The 22,907-nt window shown below is 41.1% G+C and overlaps 1 protein-coding gene and 1 pseudogene across 1 annotated transcript in view; both read left to right on the forward strand.

Annotated features, from left to right (window-relative positions):
* Window positions 1–6,086: 6,086 nt before the first annotated feature.
* Window positions 6,087–22,907, forward strand: part of SFI1 (SFI1 centrin binding protein) — an 89,711-nt gene continuing 72,890 nt past the window's right edge. The window contains 3 exon segments of the mRNA XM_032883184.1: window positions 6,087–6,213; window positions 17,238–17,411; window positions 19,523–19,594. Coding sequence (XP_032739075.1) covers window positions 6,191–6,213; window positions 17,238–17,411; window positions 19,523–19,594 — 269 coding nt within the window. The 5' untranslated portion in view covers window positions 6,087–6,190.
* Window positions 18,012–18,439, forward strand: LOC116882680 (annotated as a pseudogene).

Raw genomic sequence — 22,907 nt, forward strand, 5'->3', positions numbered from 1 at the left:
TCTGCATGGGCCTCCAGACGGGAACCTCATCCCTAGTCCTTGCCGCGCGAGGCGTAGCTCGGAAATTCGATTCGAAATGACTCCTACTTCTCTTGTCTAAGAGTGGCTGTAGGAAGCTAAGCTCTGAGAGGAGCTAGTGGGCCAAGGAGGCCGAGAGCGCTCCTCAGGGTTGCCCAGTTCATCCGCGGACTTTGGGGCCAACTCAGTTTAGCCATGCCCCGCTCCGCTGCCGGAGGCGGGGGGGGGGGGGGGGGGGGGGGGGGGGGGCGTGTCACCTATCGGACTGAGGCTGCGCGAACTTCGAGTCAGGGCAGGGGCGTCTCACACGCTCGCCGAGTCGCCGTGGAGACGGGGGCGGGGCCGGCGCGAGACTTGTGCGCAGAGACGCTGGAAGCGCTGAGGCAGGTGTGGGTCCCGAGGGTCAGAGAGCTAGCGGCCCGTGTGCCTACTCCCGCTGGGACTTCGCGAGGCGGGAGGCCGGAGTGCTCGGCTTGTCAGGTATGAGGCCCAGTATATTGTTTCCAGCCTGTGAGTGGCTCGGCCTCCTCGGTTTGGAGTCCAGCGGCGAGCGGACGTCCCTCGAGCTGGACCCCGTGACTCTTTTCTCCAAGCCTCCGCTTCCTTGTCCAGGAGTGCAGGCGAAGCTGCCTACCCACAGACTGTGATCTGGGAGTGGAAGAGGTGTGAAGAGAGTGTGGAGAACTTTCGGAGCTCTCCTTCCACCCCGGCGCGGTGCTTTCGTCCTTCTTGCCGGGTGCTGCTTCCCTTCAGCGTCTAGTCGCCCGGGGGCCACCGGGCACCGCTTACTCCCGCGCTTCTGGTGCTGCAGGCGGTACCAGTGCGTGCGTCGATGCAAGGCTCGTGCGCGGATCCGAATCAGGAGTTTCTGGATCTCTCCTGCGTTGCCAGCTAGGGGCGAGTGTGCACAAATCTCGGGGGCCTCATCTGAACCCAGAGGGCCAACAAGGCAACAACAGCGAAGCCTCCCCAGCAGAGGGACATAAATGCTTCGTTTTTATCTCATGGGTGGCCGTTCAGGTTTCTGGTCAGCCTGTGCAGATGCATAGTAAATATTTGTTGAACGAATGGTGTTAGGGACCTGCATACCGGTCCCAACCCTACCACTTAGCTAATCACCTCAATTAGATACTTCGTCTGTCTGAACCCCTGTTCAGGTGGTTGTTAAAAGGCAGCTTATTAATGAAAAATGCTTAGTACTATCTATACCTGACACAGAGTAGTATCTTCTCCATAAGTGGTTTTTTGTTTTTTTGTGTTTTTTTTTTTAATCTATTCGTTTTAGATTTCATGGTACCCGCCTAAATGCCATGAAAGTATGAGGCTTGAAAGTGTCAGAGAAGGATTCCTGGAAGAAGTAGTTGAAACTGGGGGCTTAAAAATATAAATTTAGGTCTTTCCTTGCTTTTCTTTACTAGGATCGTTGATTTCTCAGTCATTGTTAGCAGCTGCAAAATGCTGTAGAAACTTCTTTAATTTTTCAAGTTACCATACATGATTTTAAGAGCCAGTATTAAAAGCTTATAATAGAAAATAGCCCCATGCCCCAGTTATAATTTACATTATGCCAGCTGTTTCTCCTGATCTTCTTTATAAGTTGGAAGTAAATATCCTTATGGGCGATATTTCCTGATTTTTTAGTTTTACACATAAAGTGTCCACTGTTATTCGTGGAAGATAAATACTTAGCTCACAGTTTTCCTTCCATCCTCTCACCAGTGTGATTATGTATTAATTTATTTTTAAATTAGTGGCCAGTGGTTTATAACATTTTACAGCTATACCAAGCAGAGTATAGCAACTGTTCTTTCTTGTACATCCTATTTTTCTATTATTTTCTCATTTGCCTAGTATTCATTCAGGCCCAGATTAAATTTTCTTCCTGAATGTAACAGCATTTCTCATATGCCCGTCTAATTTTTTTTTTTTTTTGCAAAATTACTCTCAAAACTGTCCATTTCATCTTTTTCTTGGAGATCCTTCTCTGCTCTAAAATGATCTGGTGGCATAGAGCCACCAGCCATCTGAGGACAGATCTGCTGTTCTCAGTTCTAATCCTGAAACTTCTTTTCTCATCTATCATGGGATTTGCTTCTTTTTGCTATTCCCTTATGTTGAATTCGCTTTTGCCTGGGTTCATTTTTTTCCCCTCAATTTGCTTCCTTGGTTTTTGGGATACATTTTCCTTTAATAACTACTGCTTCTACTTTTTCATCTCTTCCTTTTCTTCTTTTAACAGTTTTATTGCAAAATAATTCACATAGAATACAATTCACCAATTGAAAGTGTTCATTGGTTTTTAGTCAGTTTTGCAACCATCACCATAATCAATTTTAGAACATTTTCTTCACCCTGAAAAGAAACCCTTAATGTTAGGAGTCACTCCCCATTTCCCTTCAGTCTTTACAGGCCCTAGGCAGCCAGGAATTTACTTTATGACTCCATAGATTTCTGTTCTGGACATTTCATGTAAGTGGAATCATATGCTGTATGGTCTTTGTGATTGGCTTCTTTCCCTTAGCATGTGCCAGTATGCATCCATGTTTTAACATGTAATAGTACTGCATTGCTTTTTATGGTCGTGTGATATTTAATTGTATGGATTGTATGGATGTGCATATTTTGTTCATCCATGAGTTGGTGAACATTTGGGCTTTCACTTTTTTGGGCTATTATTAATAGCCAAATTATTATTATTATTAATAATGCTGTTAACATCCATATACAAGTTTTTTTAAAAGATTTTATTTATTTGACGGAGAGAAAGAGTGAGAGACAGAACACAAGTAGGGCGAGTGGGAGAGAGAGGAGCAGGCTTCCGGCCAAGCAGGAAGCCTGATGGCGGGGCTTGATCCCAGGACCCTGAGATCATGACCTGAGCTGAAAGCAGATGCTTAATGACTGAGACACCCAGGTGCCCCCATATACAAATTTTTGTATATACATTTGTTTTAAGTTCTCTTGGCTCAGTTGTGAGTATCCAAATCTTGATCCAGCTCAGGTCTTGATCTCAGGGTTGTGAGATTGAGCCCTGTCTTGGGCAACGAACTCAGTGTGGAGTCTGCTCAAAATTCTCTCTCCCTCTCCCCATCCCCTGAGCTGAGATCAAGAGTCCGACACCCAACCAACTGAGCCACCCACGCACCCCCCCAAATAGGAATTCTTTAATAACTCATTAAAATATTTTTATTTTTATTTTTTTATTTTTATTTTTTTTTAAGATCTATTTATTTATTTATTTGACAGGCAGAGATCACAAGTAGGCAGAGAAGCAGGCAGAGAGAGAGGAGGAAGCAGGCTCCCTGCTGAGCAGAGAGCCCGATGTGGGCTAGATCCCAGAACCCTGGGATCATGACCTGAGCCAAAGGCAGAGGCTTAACCCACTGAGCCACCCAGGCAACCCTAAAATATTTTTTAGATTAGAAAAATTTTTAAGTTTAAGTTTCCCTGATTGTTTAGCATTTTTTGTTTGAGAGTTGGTTTGTAGTTAGTTAAAACGAAGATCCAAGATCCATACATAGCCTTTGATTGATCTACATCTTAAGTGTCTTTTTTAATGTGTAAGTTTCCCCCTCTTTCTTTTGCAGTTTATTTGTTGAGGGAACTGGGTTATTAGTCCTGTGTCATTTCCTACATCATCGATTTTGCTGATTGCAGAACCATTTTTATTTGTTCCCTGTATTTTTTATAAGTTGATACTTAGTTGTGGATGAGGTCTGATGATATTTAGATTCAAGTTCTTGGTAGGAGTACATTACAGGTCGTGGATTTCCTCAGATTTCTTTGTTTGCTTTGGTCTTTTTTTTTTTTTTTTAAGATTTTATTTATTTATTTGACAGACAGAGATCACAAGCAGGCAGAGAGGCAGGCAGAGAGAGAGGGAAAAGCAGGCTTCCCACCAAGCAGAGAGCCTGATGCGGGGCTCGATCCCATGGACCCTAGGATCATGACTTGAGCCGAAGGCAGAGGCTTCAACCCACTGAGCCACCCAGGTGCCCCTGCTTTGGTCTCTTTCTTGCTGGAGGTCACATCTAAATGTCTTGTGAGCTTGATTATCCATTCATACTTAAGTGTCAGCACTTAAGGAGGGAGATGGGGCACAGATGTGAGAATCTTGAGGCTTTTAGTTATTGGCTTCTTCTGCAAAGATACTTCCAGTCTCCTGACGGAGATACCAGTCAAGCTGCCAGAATTCTGGAAGAAGGGTGTGGAGAAGGAGCTGGATACCCTGCCTGGCAGGGTTGGGAAGGAGACCAGGGGCCCCAAATGCTTACCATGTAGACTTCCATTCAGTCCCCTCATCTGTGGCCTGTGGCTACAATTCTAGGAGCCATTCTTTGTCCCTTCTAGTTCTGAGCTCTTCTGTGATTCTGTGGGCCTGCTTCTCATTCGTATCCCACTCTAGGTATTCCAGAGAATCATTATAACAAGACATAAATCCAAGACATTGACCCATTTATTATAGCAGTATTTAATCAAAAATCCCAGTTTGAATTATCCTTTAATTTATTTACCGAAATAGTCACTAATGGTGACCTTTGTTACTTAGAGTGTGACACCAGAAGGAGGAGGACAAATGTTTGATCTCAATAAGGATTATTCATTTTGTATGGATTAACTCTCTTTTCTGGCTAATTCTTTCTCTGATTGTCGTTGAAATATGTGACCTTAGTTATGAAGGGTGATTTCATTCTTTTAGAATAAATGTCTTACTATAAATGCCTCACAGTTACGCACAATTACACATAGGACAAGTCCACCGTATTAGCCTTCTTCCACCATGTACTTACTCCTTTTTCTTTCTACTTGAATTTGTTTCCAAAGACTGCTCTGACAAAGTAGTATACACTTGGTGGCTTATAAACAACAGAAATGTATTGTCTTATAGTTCTGGAAACTAGAAATCTGACATCAAGATGTCAACAGGGCCATCCTCTTTCTGGAGGCTCTGGAGGAGGATCTGTTCTGTGTGTTTCTCTTAGCTTCTGGTGTTGCCAGCAGTCCTTGGTGTTCCTTGGCTTGTGGACACATCATTCTAGTCTCTGCTTTCATTATCACATGCTGTTTTACCTGTATGTCTGTCTTCACATGGCATTCTCCTTTCTGTGTGTATCTGTCCCTGTGTCTCATCTCTTCTTCCTTTTTTTTTTTTTTTAAGATTTTATTTATTTGAGAGAGAGAGAGAGAGAGAGCCCACAGAGGAAGAATGAGAGGTAGAAGCAGACTCCCTGCTGAGCAGGGATCCTGATGTGGGTCTTGATCCCAAGACACCCGCAGCAAGACATCGTTGCCCAACCACATTGCGCAGTCCCTCTTCAACAGAATATTCATGAACTTGTGCTTCCTAGGCTTCACGGCATTCACCTACTGCATGACCCAAGCAGAAGGCAGCCGCTTAACCCACTGAGCCACCCAGGCGGCCCTCATCTCCTCTTTTTATAAAGATGCCAATCATATTGGATTAAAGGCCCACTTTACTCCAGTGTGACCTCATCTTAATTACATCTTCAAAGAATTTCCAAGTCAGGTCAATTCATAGGTACTCGGGGTTGGGGGACACGATTCAACCCACAACATTGCTATCCAACCCACAAGATTGCTATTCTTTGCACTAAGAAATAAATAAAAACTATGTTGCTTATTTGGTTCATGATGAAAATTACTGGTAGAAATTATCACCAAATGCAAATGGAAACTGTACACAGTAATTTACTATTGACCAAAACTGCCCAGAGATTCTTAGAGGTAACATTGACAACCAAAAAAATTAATCTAGGCAAAAAAATAGGAAATCTAGGCGTCTCCTAGTGTTCTTACAAAGGGAAGTTGGAAGTCTTAGAGCATCACTGGGACAAGAAAAATGAGCCAGTTATAGCCTTTTGAGTGTCATCCTTTCTCCTCCCAGTTTCCTTTCTTATAAAATAACTTTTTAAAAAATGCATTAAAAAATTTCAGAGACTTGCCATGTTCTTCTAGTGTTGAATTAAGAGGAGATTAGGAGCTAGCATGTAGCTGTTGGGAAATATGGCTCAGATAATTTACTCCCCTTTTCCCTCTTTCTCTTATAGTTAGAAGAGGAAGATAAAAGACTTTGATTAATGAAGAACCTGCTCACTAAGAAGTGTTTATCAAGCCGCTGCCGAATTTCCATCAGAAAAGAAGTAAGCAGAGAATGCAGAGGAAGATAGATTTCAGGTGAGTGATAGGACTTGATAAAAAAAGGTAACTGAAATTGTGGCCCATATAAAAACCTGTAAACATTTTGTGTGTAAAAATGATAATAAAAAAAAGTAGTTTCTGCCTCAATCATGAGTGGTGAGAAAGGAACTTTGGGTAAGGATTTTTTTGTTGATATTTTGGGTTTCTCATCTAGAGTATAATGTACATTTCATACCTAATGTTACAGTTCAAAACGATTTTGTTCCATTTTGAGAGTGTGGGAATATCCATCATTAAAATTATGATTTTGAGCAAGAATGGGGGTGATTTTGCTGAGATTGGAAGTTCCTTTTTTTCCCCCACCCACAAATGCTTTATTGAATTCAGTTGCAGATGTGTATATAAAATGCTGTGAAAGGAGTGACAGCCTCAGACCATGGGCAGCTGCTAATAGCTTCCATAATATTTTATGTTCTCTGAAATTGCTTAGAAAATTATAAGTGAGCCAGTGGCAAAAATAATGATAAATGTCGGGCTCCCTTCTTAGTGGGGAGTCTGCTTCTCACTCTGTCCCTACCCCCTGCTCATGCTCGCTCACTCTGTGTCATAAATAAATAAAATCTTTATTTTTTATTTTTTAAAAGATTTTATTTGTCAAAGAGAGAGAGAGAGAGAGTACATAAACAGGGGGAGCAGCAGGCAGAGGGAGAAGCAGGTTCCCCGCTGAGCAGGGAGCTGGATATGGGACTCGATCCCAGAACCCTGGGGTCATGGATGACCTGAGCCTAAGGCAGATGCCTAACTGACTGAGCCACTCAGGCATCCCTACATAAAATCTTTAAAAAGGAAATACTGATGAACATAATGATCAGAAGGGGGCCCAAGACCATGGCCTAGAAGTTCAGGCACTTGGTGGTGGAGGCATAGGCCTGGGTCCTGGTCACATCACCCACCATCTTCTGGTCATTAGACTTCATGGAGTAGGTGCATACCATGAAGCCCAGGAAGCACAAGTTCATGAAGATTCTGTTGAAGACGGACTGGGCAGTGTGGTTGGGCAATGACATCTTGCTGTGGGTGTTGATCATGGTGGTTGCCATGGGAGCTAATCTCTAGGACTCCCAGAGTACAGCCACCTTGTGTTCCTCCTTGAGCATCTCAGGTTGCGGGGATGCCAGTGTGGCGCCAAGAAAGAAGCACTGGGAATTGCGGTTTGTGGTGCATGGTGGAGCAGCTGTGAGCCCTCCGTTTCCCCAGTTGTTTTGATTTCTCCAAAGATTCCTTTTTTGGTGTTTGGGACATCCTGAGGTTGAAAGTTCTAACACCAAAGGCTGACTGGATGTTGGATCTTTCTCCTGCTTTTGACCATGGTTACTTTCAGCCTAGATGAAAGTTCTTTTGATTCCAAATAGCAGAATCCAACTCTAGCTAGCCTTGACAGAAGGAAGGAATTTAGAAGAAAGAGTGCAGTTTACTAACAGACCTCAGACTCACAGAGGTGGGTATATGGCTTGTAGCTGGCCAGTCATGAGTGTCCCACTGTCCTGGGCACGGTGATTGGTTCAGGTGTGGGCACATGACTGCAGAGGCTAATCAGGGTGGGTTTGTTTGTTTGTTTGTTTGTTTGTCTCCCCCCCGCCCCCCGCCCCGCAAAAGCTGAGACAGCCATTTAAAGAGAGGGTTGCTCTCTATTGCTGAGGTTGCTCGGGAAGCTGTTATAGCATCCACCAAGCAGAAGCAACAGAACCTTGTGCTGGTAAGCAGGTCAGCACATTGAGAGAAGCAGGAAGATCTAACAATGCTGAAACACCAGTTCTAGTTCTTAAAGATACTGCAAAATTCTTCCAGAGTGCAAGAGCTAGGGAATTACCTCTTTGTGCTGGATATCTAATCTCCACTCAGTGCAAGAAATTAGCCAAAGAGGAGCTCAGCAGGAGGTATGAGGGAGGGAGAAGAATAAGGCCAGAGTATTTATTCCCTTGGCTCCCTCCTTGGAAGATATTTTGGGTTGGCTGTGTCCTTCCACTGAAGCTCACAGAGCACCTCGTAAGGCAACAGACTCTGACTCTCCTTCTTTGTTCTGGTAGTTATTTCCTTTTCTTATCCCTTTGGGCCTAGAGGTGGCTCAAAGAATGAATTTGGAAGTGTTCCTTCCACCATTTTTTTCTGGAAGAATTTATAGAATATTGTCCTCATTTATTTTTAAAATATTTGATAGAGGGACGCCTGGGTGGCTTGGTTGGTTAAGCGGCTGCCTTCAGCTCAGGTCATGATCCCAGCATCCTGGGATGGAGTCCCGCATCGGGCTCCTTGCTCAGCAGGGAGCCTGCTTCTCCCTCTGCCTCTGCTGCCCGCCTGCCTGCCTGCCTGCGCGCGCGCTCTCTTTCTCTCTCTGACAAATAAATAAATAAATAAAATCTTTAAAATATTTGATAGAATTCATCAGTGAAGCCATCTGGACCTGGGCTTTTCTTTGTAGGAAACATTTTAATTACTAACTCAATTTCTTCACTTGTTACAGGTCTGTTCAGAGTTTCTACTTCTTGAGCCAATTTTAGTAATTTGTGTTTTTCTGAGAATGCGTTCATTTCATCTCAGTTATTTAATTTGCTGGCAGAGAGTTCATAGTATTCCTTTATATTTTTTTCTAATAAAACAGACTTTATTTCAATTTATGAAAAATTGGTGGTAATATCCTCTCTTTCATTCCTATTGTTAGTAACTTGCTAAAGGGTTGTCAGTTTTGTTGAATGACCCTTACTGTTGTTACACTCTTTTTTCCTTATTCCAATTTGAATTGGATTCTTATTGCTTATAATAAGAATTTATTGAATTATTCCAATTAAGAATTATTATAATATATAAGAATTATATTATTATGCATGTAATACATTTTAATATTTTATTATATTACAATATATAAGAATTATTCCAATTTGAGTTGGATTCTTTTTTTTTTTAATTTTTTTATTTATTTGACAGACAGAGATCACAAGTAGGCAGAGAGGCAGACAGAGAGAGAGGGGGAAGCAGGCTCCCCGCTGAGCAGAGAGCCCGATGCGGGGCTTGATCCCAGGACCCTGGGATCATGACCTGAGCCGAAGGCAGAGGCTTTAACCCACTGAGCCACCCAGGTGCCCCTTGAGTTGGATTCTTATTGCTTGCAACCTATGATACTAACACAGAAATTTTTTGTGGAACCTACTATTCCTTGGGCAAGGTAGAAGCCAGGGTATAGTGGGAGGGACCTATCTAGCAGTTGTTTGGACCCTTCCTTCTGAGTGGTGCCATATTGGTGCTTCAGCCCAACTCCTGTTCAGTCTGTGTCTCAGCTCCAAATTCAGTCCTGGGTGGATGAATCTGGTTGGTCCAGCGTGCGTAAGATTTCTCCTCCTGCTCCAATCCATCAGGACTTGGAGAAAGGTCATGGAGTTCCAGCATGGCTGCTGAGGCTGCCCCTGCTGATCCCATGGAAAAGGGATCCTTGAAAGCTGAATCAGCACCCTGACGGTGTTTCCAACGTGATCTGTAAAGTATCCTTCAGGCCTGCCTCATTATATCCTCCAAAGCAAATTAACCATGGCTTAAAATGAAGCTCTGTAGCCTCTAACTCTGGTTTATTTTCCCCAATTGCTTTACGGCTTTAGATGTGGGACCTTGAGAAGAAAATGTATTTGCTTAAAAAAAAAATTTAAACTGTTAGCACAGTTTAGATTCAGAAAGGTACATAAAATATACTGTTTATTATATCATTTTGAAACAAACATGGAACCATCACACCGTAAAGAAATAGTGTATTGTCAACACCTCAGAAATCCCTTTTTCTGTATTCTTTCCTAATCACACCCACTTCTTCTTCTCTAGAGTAAACCAGTGTCCTACCTTAATAGTAATCACTTTTGCAAATTTCTTTATATTTTTACCAGTTAAGTATGCGTTCCAAAACAATATAGTTTAGTTTTCCCTCTTTGCCTTTATATAAACGGAATCATATTGTATGTATGTCTTAATTCTTTCTCTCAAGATTTTAAGATTTCTTCACATGATAGTCCATAGTTGTGGTTTGCTCATTTTCCTTGCTCTGTGATACATTCTAAGAATATTACACAGTTTATCAATTCTGTTATTGAGCATTTGGGTTGTTTCCAGTTTTTGAATGTGATGGACATTCTCATATGCATAGTTTGGCACACAGTGGTTCTCAAGTTTGAGCCTGCAGCAGAATGCCCTGGAGGGTTTGGTAAACACAGATTGCTGGACTCCACCATCGGAGTTCTGATTCAGTAGATCTGGGGTCACGCCCAATGATTTGTATTTCTAGTAAGTTCTCAGTTAATGCCGATGCCGTTTTGGGAATCACACTTTGATAACCACTATTTTGGGTATATAATTGGGAATAGGTTGCAGGACCAAAAGAGAAGAGAATTTTCAATTTTTCTAGGTAACTGTTTTCTAAATTGGTTGTACCAGCTTGTGCTCTCACTGGCCATGTATGGGTGTGCTGTTGGGTTTTAATTGGGATTAAACAAAAACCGTTGGGGTTTTAATTGGGATTACTTTGAAGCTATAGATCAGGTTGGGAAAAATAACAATTTTGGTGAGTCCTAAAATTTTCCCTATAAAAATGTTTACAGGGGCACCTGGGTGGCTCAATAGGTTGGGCCTCTGCCTTTGGCTTGGGTCATGGTCTTGGGGTCCTGGGATCGAGCTCCACGTCAGGCTCTCTGCTTAGTGGGGAGCCTGCTGCCCCCTCTCCCTCTGCCTACCTCTCTGCCTACTTGTGATCTCTCTCTCTGTTGAATAAATAAATAAAATCTTTAAAAAAAAAAAGTTGTGAACTTTTTTTGGGGGGTGAAGGTAAGCCCTTCACCCAACATGGTGCTTGAATTCACAATCCCAAGATCAAGAGTTGCACGCTCTACTGACTGAGCTAGCCAGACAACCCAAATGTTTACAACTTAAAAAAAAAAAAAAGATTTATTTATTTATTTGAGAGAGACAGAGAGTGAGCAGGGGGAGGGGGAGGGGCAAAGGGAGAGGTAGACAAGCAGACTTCCCATTGAGCAGGGAGGCCAACACAGGGCTCCATCCTAGAGTCAGATGCTTAACCGACGGAGCCGCTCAGGTACCCCGGCAACTTTTGTTAGATTTACTCCTGTGCTTGGTGTTTGTGGTTTGAAAACAGTATATAAATAGCTTTATTTTTTGTTTATTGTCAGTCTATAGAAATATATATATAGATGATCCTCATTCGTAGATTCTGAATTTGTGAATTCACATAATTTCTGCCCCAATTTCCAGAATTTATTTTAACCCCCAGATCTCTCAGCTCTCAGGGTCATTCTCAGACATGTGTAGAGCCTTATAAAATTTGAGTTTCTTAACAGGCGCATTCTCAGCTGAGATGAAACAAGGAATGCTAGGCCCTTTTTTTTTCTTAAGTTTTTATTGTGGCATAATTGAGGTACAATGTTATGTTAGTTTCAGGTGTACAGCATAATGATTTTGTATTTGTGTGTATCAGGAACTGCTCACCATATAAGTCTAGTTAACATCTTTCACCATACATAGTTACAGAATTTTTTTCTTGTGATGTGAACTTTTAAGATTTACTTTCCTAGCAACTTTTAAATATGCAGTACAATTATTAACTATATCATCACATGACCTACTTCTTTTATAACTGGCAGTTTGTAGCGTTTGACTCCTTCACCCATTTTGATCACCCACCCCCAGCCCTGCCTTTGGCAACCACCAGTCTGTTCTCTGTGCCTGTAAGCTTGTTATTTTGTTCTGTTTTAAACTTCTACATATAAGGGAGAACATAATGATATTTGTCTTTCTCTATCTGACTTGTTTCATTAAGCACAGTGCACTCAAGGTCATTCATGTTGTTGCAAATGGCAGGATTTCATTACTTTTTATGGCTGAAGAATATGCTATTGTGCATATATACCACATTTTCTTTATCCATTCACTTGTCAGCGGACACTTAGGTTATTTGTCTTGGCTATTGTAAATAATGCCGCAGTGAACATGGGCATGTGTATATCTTTTAGAGTTAGTATTTTTTTCTCTTCTTCAGGTAAATCCCCAGAAATGTGGATCATATGGTAGGTCTCTTTTTAATTTTTGAGAAGCCTCCTTATTATTTTCCACGGTGCCTACACCAGTTTGCATTCCCATGAATAGTGTATAAGGGCTTTTCCCCACATCCTTGCCAACAGTTGTTATTGCTTGTGTTTTTGATATAGCCATTCTCACAGGTATGAGGTGGTATCTCCTTGTGGTTTTGATGTGCATTTCTCTGATGATTAGGGATAGTGAGCCTCTTTTCACGTATGTACCTGTTCACCATGTGTATGTCTTCTTTGGAAACATGTCTATTCAGATTCTCTGCCCATTTTTAAATTGGATTATTTGTGTTTTTTTGTTATTAAGTTGTAGGAATTCTTTATATTGTTTGGATATTAACCCCTTATCAGAATGATTTGCAAATATTTTCTTTCATTCAGTAGATGGCTTTTTCATTTTGTTGATTGTTTCCTTCACTGTGCAGAAGCTTTTTAGTATTAGTTCCCTGTGTTGATTTTTGCTTTTGTTGTCTTTGCTTTGGTGTCAAATCCAAAAAAATCAGCACTGAGACCAATGTCAAGGAGCTTACTATCTATGTTTTCTTCTAGGAGTTTTATGGTTCCAGGTCTTACATTCAAGTCTTTAATTTCTTTTGAGTTAATTTTTGTGTATGATGTAAGATAGTGGTCCAGTGTTATTCTTTTGCATGTAGCTGTCCAGTTTTCTCAATACCCTTTATTGAAGAGACTGTCCTTTCCCCACTGTGTATATTCTTGGTTCCTTTATTATAAATTAATTGACTACAAACTTGAGTTGATTTCTAGGCTCTCTGTTCTGTTTCATTGGTCTGTGTATCTTTTTATGCCAATGCCATACTGTTTTGATAACTATAGCTTTGTAATATAGTTTGAAATCAGGGAAAATGGTGCCTCCAGCTTTGTTTTTTTCAAGATTGCTTTTGCTCTCCAGGGTCTTGGTTCTACACATACTTTAGGATTATTTGTTCTATTTCTGTGAAAAATACCACTGGAATTTTGATAAGGGTTACATTGAGTCTGTAGATGGCTTTGGGTAGTTTGGATATTTTAACAATATTGATTCTTCTAATCCATGACATGGAATATTTGAGGTGACTTTATAGAATATAATCTGTGAATAATAAGAATCGACTGTATATATATATTTATTAATTTTTTAAAATTTTTATTAATTTATTTGACAGAGATCACAAGTAGGCAGAGAGGCAGGCAGAGAGAGGAAGGGAAGCAGGCTCCCTGCTGAGCAGAGAGTCTGATGTGGATCATCACCCTGGGATCATGACCTGAGCCGAAGGCAGAGGCTTTAACCCACTGAGCCACCTGGGCACCCTATATATATATTTGATACTGCTTTTGTATAGAATAGTCTTGCTAGATTCTTACAAATTTTGATAACTTACCTGTAGATTCTTTGGGATTTTCCACATGCATAATCATGTCATATGCAAAATCACACTTTATTCCCCCTTCGCCAATCTTTAGGACTATAATTTCTCTTTTTTGCTTTGCTCTGCCAGCCAGGATCTTCAGTACATTGTATAGAAGTGGTCTTACATGTCCTGTTCATAATCTCAAAGGGGAAAGCTATGAGTTTCAGTTGGTACCTGCATATTCATATATTGATTCATATGAATATCTTTATATTCACATATTCAGTATGGTATCTGCGTAAGTTTTTCTTAGATAGCCCTTATCAGATTACGGTTTCTCTTCCTAGTTTAAGACTTTTTGTCATGAATGGATATTGAATATTTTTTAATCAACTGTCTTTTCTGCATCTTTTGAAATGATTATTTGTCTTTATGGTTGATTTTTCTAATGGTAACCTTCCCTTTCTGGAATTAAGCCTCCATTATATTGTATTATACTTTTTCTATGTTGCTGACTTGAGTTAGCTAATATTTTGTTTAGATTTTTACATCTGTATTCATTAGTGAGATGTAAATTTTTCTTTCTTAAAATTTCCTGGTTAGGTTTTGATTAAGGTTATAGCTAGTCTCCTAAAACCATGTGGTTTTAAACAGATTTGGGTGGGTAGTGTTCTTTTTTAAAAAAAAAAGCAATCTCAGGGGAGTGCCTTAGTTATTTGAGTGTCTGACTCTTGATTTTTGGCTCAGGTCATGATCTCAGGGTTGTGAGATTAAGTCCCAGGTCAGGTTTCATGCTGAGTGCTGTGTGCAGAGCCTGCTTGAGGTTCTCTCTCCCTCCCTCTGCTCCTCCCCTGTTCTCTCTGTGTCTCTTTCTCTCAAATAGAATAGAACAGAATAGAAAAAGAATTCCTTCGATAGTTTATGTGAGATTGGCATGAATTTTTCCTATCATTTTGGTGGAACTTGACAGGAGGACCATCAAGGCCTGGATATTTCATTGCAAGAAGGTTTTTACTATTGTTTATTTTTGCTAATGGTTATTGGACTGTTGCATTTTATACTTCTTGTGCAGTTTTTGGTAAGTTTTGTTTTTCTAGCTACTTATCCATTTTATCTATATCTTCAAATTTATTTTTATCGAGTTATTTACAATATCTCTTTTCATTTCTAATGATGTGTTTCCTTTTCCCCCCTAATATTGGTTTTTGGCCTTCTTTTTAAGAAGAGATTCTTGATCAGTTTCATTGACTATTTGTCAGCTTTATTACTGTTTTTAAAAAACTCACTTTCCTTTTTGCTCTTCTCTGCTATGTTTTCCATTCATGTGAAAAAGAATTAACATTGCAGGCCTGAGACTGCTATTCTTAGAAAGTCCTGCTTACAAGATTGGTCCTTGACTGGTGTCTAGAGACTTAGATTTCAGGATGGTTCTCACCATTCCTTGACTGATAAGGGTAGTTAACTGTGCTAACAATGTAGTTTGTACTGAGCACCAGCTTTCTTAATAGGAATCTAGAATTTTGGTATGTGATAGGAAGAGGGTGTCAATAGGACCAGCCCCCATAAGAACTTTGGCGACTGGGTCTCTGATAAACTTCCCTGGTAGACGACATTTTACATGTGTTCACATAATTCAGTGCTGGGGGAATTAAGGGTATTCTTTTTTTTTTTTTTTTTTAACATTTGTTCCTGCATTTTATTTTTTTTTCCTGTTTTTAAAATTTTTTTATTTTTTTATTAACATGTAATGTATTATTAGCCCCAGGGGTACAGGTCTGTGAATCACCAGGTTTACACACTTCACAGCACTCACCGTAGCACATACCCTCCCCATTGTCCATAACCCCACCACCCTCTCCCTACCTCCCTATCCCCAACCCCCCTCAGTTTGTTTTGTGACATTAAGAGTCTCTTATGGTTTGTCTCCTTCCTGATCCCATCTTGTTTCATTTATTCTTTTCCTAACCCCAAGCCCCCCAAGTTGCCCCTCAATTTCCTCATATCAGGGAGATCATATGATAATTGTCTTTCTCTGATTGACTTATTTCGCTAAGCATAATGCCCTCTAGTTCCATCCATGTTGTTGCAAATGGCAAGATTTCATTTCTTTTGATGGCTGCATAGTATTCCATTGTGTATATATACCACATCTTCTTTATCCATTCATTTGTTGATGGACATATAGGTTCTTTCCATAGTTTGGCTATTGTGGACATTGCTGCTATAAACATTCGGGTGCACGTGCCCCTTCGGATCACTATGTTTGTATCTTTAGGGTAAATACCCAGTAGTGCAATTGCTGGGTCATAAGGTAGCTCTATTTTCAACTTTTTGAGGAACTTCTATGCTGTTTTCCAGAGTGGTTGCACCAGCTTGCATTCTCACCAACAGTGCAGGAGGGTTCCCCTTTCTCCACATTCTTGCCAGCATCTGTCATTTCCTGACTTGTTAATTTTAGCCATTCTGACTGGTGTGAGGTGGTATCTCATTGTGGTTTTGATTCGTATTTCCCTGATGCCGAGTGATGTGGAGCACTTTTTCATGTGTCTGTTGGCCATGTGGATGTCTTCTTTGCAGAAATGTCTGTTCATGTCCTCTGCCCATTTCTTGATTGGATTATTTGTTCTTTGGGTGTTGAGTTTGCTAAGCTTTTTATAGATTTTGGATACTAGCCCTTTATCTGATATGCCCTTTGCAAATATCTCCTCCCATTCTGTCAGTTGTCTTTTGGTTTTGTTAACTGTTTCCTTTACTGTGCAAAAGCTTTTGATCTTGATGAAGTCCCAATAGTTCATTTTTGCCCTTGCTTCCCTTGCCTTTGACGATGTTCCTAGGAAGAAGTTGTTGCAGCTAAGGTGGAAGAGGTTGCTGCCTGTGTTCTCCTCAAGGATTTTGATGGATTCCTTTCTCACATTGAGGTCCTTCATCCATTTGAGTCTGTTTTCATGTGTAGTGTAAGGAAATGGTCCAATTTTATTTTTCTGCATATGGCTGTCCAATTTTCCTAACACCATTTGTTGAAGAGGCTGTCTTTTTTCCATTGGACATTCTTTCCTGCTTTGTCGAAGATTAGTTGACCATAGAGTTGAGGGTCTATTTCTGGGCTCTCTATTCTGTTCCATTGATCTACATATCTGTTTTTGTGCCAGTACCATGCAGTCTTAATGATGAATTAAGGGTATTCTATGTGGCTCCACTGGGAGAGGACTCTTGGAAGCATGCACCTAATTTCTGGCAGTCTTTGTCCCCTCCCCCTTTTCTCTTTACTGATTTTGCTTTGTGCCCTCTTGCTGTGATAAATCATAGCTGCGAGGGCAACTATATGCTGAGTTCTGTGAGTCCTTCTATCTAATCATCATTGAATCTAGGGGGTAGCCTTGGGGATGATTGGCTGACCATTGTGAATGGGAGGTATTTTTGTCAGAGATCGGGCTGCTTATTGTTCTTGAAGCATGGTTACTCTCAGTCAGTCTCGTTTTGCTTATCTATTTAATTTCCCTTGTGCATCAAAAGATATTTGTATCACATGCAGAGATAATTTGATTCTCTCCTTTCCCCATTGCTCCTCAAATTTAAGGTCTCTTAAGGATGGTGCAGTTAAGAAAACTTATCCTCCAAAGGTACTGGCCAACCAGAAGTCTTCTGCCTTCTCTGGGATCCGGAGTGAGAAACCTTGTGCCACTCATCCAGTTCAGTATCCTGCCTCACATGGTTGGACCCGAAGGAACCGGTTACGAGAATTGCGTATCAGGTGAGCTTGCATGTTGTCACCTGCCTGCAGTGGCTTTTCCACTGTTCACTCTTCTTGGTTAAAATGAGGGGATAATTCTTATTCTCCTATCTCAATTAGTCGGAGACTTTGATGCTTACTCTTTGTGGCAGAATGTTAAGAAGAAAAGGATATTTAGGAATCTACAGACTTAAAGTCTGTCATTCTGTGTTTTCATTCCCATTCTCTAGTTGTTCCCACAATGTGTAAGCTGTAAAGAGTCTTCCAGAAAAAGTCTAAACATAGTCTAAGAAAAATTATCATTTTCCACTCCTCTTGATTAGGTCTATTAAAGGCATTTATTCATTCAGCAAAAAATTTTTTAAAAGATTTTTATTTATTTGAGGGGGAGAGAGAGAAAGAGCAAGAAAGCAGGAGCAAGGAGGTAGGGATGGAGGGAGAGGGAGAAGCAGACTCCTCACTGAGCAGGGAGCCCAATTCAGGGCTCGATTCCAGGACTCTGGGATCATAACCTGAGCCAAAGGCAGACACTTAACCAACTGAGCCACTCAGGTGCCCTCAACAAAAATTTATCAAGCTTTCTCTTCCTGAGGATGTGGCAGCCATCTCCTATTCAGCATCATGGCCTTCCTCTGACCTCTGGTGAAGCCCAAGATTGTTACAAAGAGGACCAAGAAATTTATCTGGCACCAGATATATCAAAATTAAGCACAACTGGAAGAAACCCAGAGGCATTGACAGTAGGGTGCACAGAAGATTTAAGGGCCAGATCTTAATGCCCAGCATATGTTACAGGAACAACAGGAATACCAAGCACATGCTGCCCATTGGTTTCCGGAAGTTCCTAGCCCACAGTGTCAGGGAGGCTGAAGCTCTGCGATGTGCAACAAATCTTACTGTGTAGAGATTACTCACAGTGTCTCCTCTAAGAAGCACAAAGCCACTGTGGAAAGAGCAGCCCAGCTGGCCATCAGAGCCACCAATCCCAATACCAAGCTGCACAGTGAAGAAAATGAATAGATAGCTTACGTGCATATTTGTGTTAATAAAACCATAAAACTACCAAAAAAATTTATCAGGTGCCTACTTGGCCAGGTGTGCTAGATGATGAGTATATAAGGTGAATAAACATTCATAGTCCATGACCTTCCGAAGGCTTAAAATCATGTAGGCTTGACTGACTGTTGAGTCCCACCAAGAAAGCAGGATAAATGCTAAAAGACGAGAGGATGTGGTGCTGCAGGCCCATGTGGGTAGAACAGCCCCACTAGTGTAGCCAGAGGAACTTCCTGGAGGAAGTGGGGTTTAAGATGAGCCTTAAAGGATAATGTATGAATAAGCCACATAAAGAGTAGGAAGAAGAAGAGTGTTCCAAGCTGAACCTGGAGACTAACTGGCCAAGACAAGCCACCTTTTTTGCATGTGTACCAGGTGCTGTGCTAGGTACTTGAGATACTATAAGACTCGGTCCCCATTCTCTCAAGGGCTTACAGTGCAGAGGGAACAACAGGTCCCCTGTGAGCTGATTACTGTGATTTGGTGTCATAACATTATATTATACTAAGGGTTGGATCAGGGTGTTGAGGGTACAAGGCTACTCACCGTGTTTGGATTGGGGAAGGTCCAGGAAGGCTTCACTTAGGAGCAGGCATTGAAGGTGAGCCTTGATAGGTAAGTGGGCATTTGCTAGGTGTTTTAGGCAGTAAGAATAATGTGAATAAAAGCATTTTCATGTACTTGCTTCCTTTTCCTCGACTCTGAAGTCTTCATTGACAAAAGACTTTATATTGAAAGTATTTTTCAAAAATAATCGGCTTGGGGGTTGCCTGGCTGGCTCAGTTGGTAAAGCATATGACTCTTGATCTCAGGGTTGTGAGTTAGAGCCCCACAATGAGGGTATAGATTACTTATAAAAATAAAAATAATAAAACAATCTGCTTGATCTTGGCTTTATAAATCTGTCCATCCTATGCTCTATTTGATGCAAGAATAGCTGTGATTCACCTTTTGACTCATGCTAGCATATCTCCCCGTGGGACATTAACTTCCCTCTGCTTTCCAGAAAATTGATGAAATAAGTCAAATGGAATTTTAAAATGTGTATGTATATATCCTTTCTTTCCTTTTTTCAGATGCGTGACCAGAAAGTTCTTATATTTGTGGATTCGAATGACTTTTGGAAGAGTATTTCCCTCTAAAGCCAGGTAGTATTAGCTCAGAAAACCAAATTCCTCTGAGTTTATTCTAGGTTTTTGTTTTGTAGTAAGCCCATACGTAACCTTTGTTATGGCATGTGTTACATTCTCCTCCCTTCTCCCCCAGCCTCTAGCAGGCATATGATATAATGGTAACCTAATACGCCCTAGTTTGACCCAATGAGTGTATGAAGGAATTCTAAGTAAACCAGGGTAGCTAAGACCCTCTCTGAAAAAAAGGATTTGCCCAGAAGTAAATAATCTCTTTCACGGACTGACCACATTGACTTGATCTAGGACAGAACCTGGGGGGAAAAGTTGGCATTGGCAAGGGGAGTGAAATTTTAGTATAGAAAGTCCCTGTGCCCCCGCTTCACTTTGTATGGGCCACTGCCCCCTGCTTCGGGTTTGGTTAAAAGGGCTTCAGCTGCAGCACAAAGAGCGAAGAGCGGATTGCCGTGGGGGCCACCAGGGTTAGGGACCCATGCAGGAGCGGGTGGGGTTGGAGACAAGGGGCCAGTGTAGGGTATATTGCAGAGGAAAAATTGACAGCCATTGAGATGTAAGCATTTTTTTAAAAACAGAAATGTTGTGGGCTCTTAACCCCTCTACTCTTCCCTTATTACAACTTTTCTTGTTTCATTTTTCTCACATTGTGGCTTTCCTAATCTGGAACATCATCCAAGTCTCTTAAACAAATTTGGCCTGTGGGTGTCCTCTGAAATCTTTGCATATACCCTGTGGGGAGCCATGCTCTTCCCATCTCCTTTGTGTGTCTTTACCAGTCCCAGCCTCACAGGTTAGGCAGAGTTCACCTCTGCTTTTCCTTCTTCTCCTGGACCTTGGCCCTGTCCTTTTTCACTTGCTTGGTAGCTTTTCAGTACCTTCAAATAAAGTTGTTGTTGTTTTTAATTCAGTTGAATATTTTATTTATTACCCCACCCAAACTTTTATTCTTCTTTTAGTGACTGTCCTAAAGCATAAAATATATATGTTTAATTTATCAGTGTCTAATGTTAATAGGTCCTTTTGCCCTCTTCCCAAACAAGGCAAGGTCCTTAAAGCAACCTTTAACTCTGTCCCCCCTCCTGACTTATATGCCCTTTCTATAAGGTATTTTAATTCTGTTTATATTTGAAAATCTGTAAAACATTATTTTTTCTTGTTTTATACAGCTAATATTCACTTAGATTTATTCACATATTTATCCTTCCTGTTTTTTTCCCGTGTCTCCAGTTTTCCATCTGTGATTATTTTGCTTATGTCATTGGAACAGCCTGATCATTTGCTTCAGAATAGATCTGCTTGTGATGAATTCTCTCAGATTTTGTCTAAAAATGTTTTTATTTCACTTTCGTTTTTGAAGGATATTTCACTGCATAGAGAAATCTAGGTTGCCAGTTTCTTCCCCAGCATTTTGAAGATAGTTCATTGTCTTATGGCTTCCATTTGTAAGTTGTTAGTCTAACTATTACTGTTTTGAAGTTTCATTATCTTATTTTTCAGAGTTTTAATATGATATGCCTAGGTATGGATTTATTTTCTTAAAGTCTTTTAGTTCATTCTGAGATAATAGCTGACAGGGTTTTGTATTTTTGCTTTGTTTTGTGGACACATCTTTCTGGCATATTTTCTTAGTCTATAGGCATGTTATTCTCCTTTTGCTTTCCCATAAAATAACTTTGTGGAGGATTTGACCTCATATTTTGTTGCTCCTTTTTATTTGGAATTGATCTTTCTGGACTTTTTAGAATGAGGCAAGATCAGTTAACTTTCCTACTTCACAGAGTTCCCACTTCTGTCTCGTTTGAAAAATATGGCAGCTTGCTCTATGGGATATCCTGGTTCTGTTTCCCTAAAACACTTGGTCTGATCCTCTCTTTCTTCATCTCTCATGCATCTCCTGCTCAATTTCTATTCTACTTCCAGCAGGTTTTCCTCATTCTGAAGCTCTGGCCTAAAAGGGAGCTTGGCATGTTGGTTCTGAGACTAGGAGCAGGACTGCTCCAACTGTTTCAGTTCTGTCTACATGAGCCCTGGCAGTGGAGTGGAGAAAACTCCTCTCAGGTTCAGCTGCGAGTCTCAGATGGAGCCTTTGCAATTTGTAGTGACCACTTAATGGCTGTTTTGGGTCCCCCCCGCCCCCATTCTCAGGTTCCTTAGATGCCAACCTCCGTGTTCCTTCTTTCTCCTGTAGAAATGTTAAAACCATGCAGGTCTTTTGACTATGGATGGTTTGTCTTCATCTGCTTGCATTTTGATTTTATGGGGATAACTTGTCCCATGGTTTTGTTGTAATTGGTACGTGAATTTTTGGTTTTGCTACATGGTTGTTGTTTGTGTTTTATGGGGATTTAGAGACTGGAAGCCTCTGTTGTCCCCTCCACTATCTTCCCCAAGTTCTTTTCCTCTTCACTTTTATTTAACTTATTATTTGACCCTACTTAACTAGAAATGTTTGTTTAAGTAATGCCCATTTATAGTCCTAGTACTTGGGAAATGCTGATTATATTAGAAATGCATTCAGGGGTGCCTGGGTGGCTCAGTGGGTTAAGCCTCTGCCTTTGGCTCGGGTCGTGATCTCAGAGTCCTGGGATTGGGCCTCGTATCAGGCTCTCCACTCGACGGGGAGCCTGCTCCCCCCGCCCCCGCCTACTTGTAATCTCTGTCTGTCAAATAAATAAATAAAATCTTAAAAAAGAAAAGAAAAGAGGGGCGCCTGGGTGGCTCAGTGGGTTAAAGCCTCTGCTTTCGGCTCGGGTCATGATCCCAGGGTCCTGGGATCGAGCCCCACATCGGGCTCTCTGCTCAGCAGGGAGCCTGCTTCTCCGTCTCTCTCTGCCTGCCTCTCTGCCTACTTGTGTTCTCTGTCTGTCAAATAAATAAATAAAAATCTTTAAAAAAAAAAAAAAGAAAAAGAAAAGAAATGCATTCAACTCTAAGTAAGAGAAAGTCTGACAGTGTCTTTAACAAATTGGGATTTGCTTTTTCTTGTAAGCAGTCTGGAGGTTGGTGTTCATTTAGCTGCTCAGGGAGCCCATCGGAGACTCCGGCTCTTAGTACCTTTCGAGTTCACCATTTTTAACGTATTGGCCCTTTTTCCTCAGAGATGACACTGCATTGTTGCAAAATGACTGTTCTGTTTTACACAGGAAGGAGTAGGGAAGGGCAGCGTCAGATCTCTCTTTTACTCAGGAAAATAAAACTTTCCTGGAAGCCTTCAGTTGCATTCTGCTTTTTTTTTTTTTAAAGATTTTATTTATTTATTTGATAGACGGAGATCGCAAGTAGGCAGAGAGGCAGGCAGAGTGAGAGGAAGGGA

The sequence above is a fragment of the Lontra canadensis genome, unplaced genomic scaffold, assembly GCF_010015895.1.
Source record: "Lontra canadensis isolate GAN:19392208 unplaced genomic scaffold, GSC_riverotter_1.0 scaffold87, whole genome shotgun sequence".
Classification (NCBI taxonomy): domain Eukaryota; kingdom Metazoa; phylum Chordata; class Mammalia; order Carnivora; family Mustelidae; genus Lontra; species Lontra canadensis.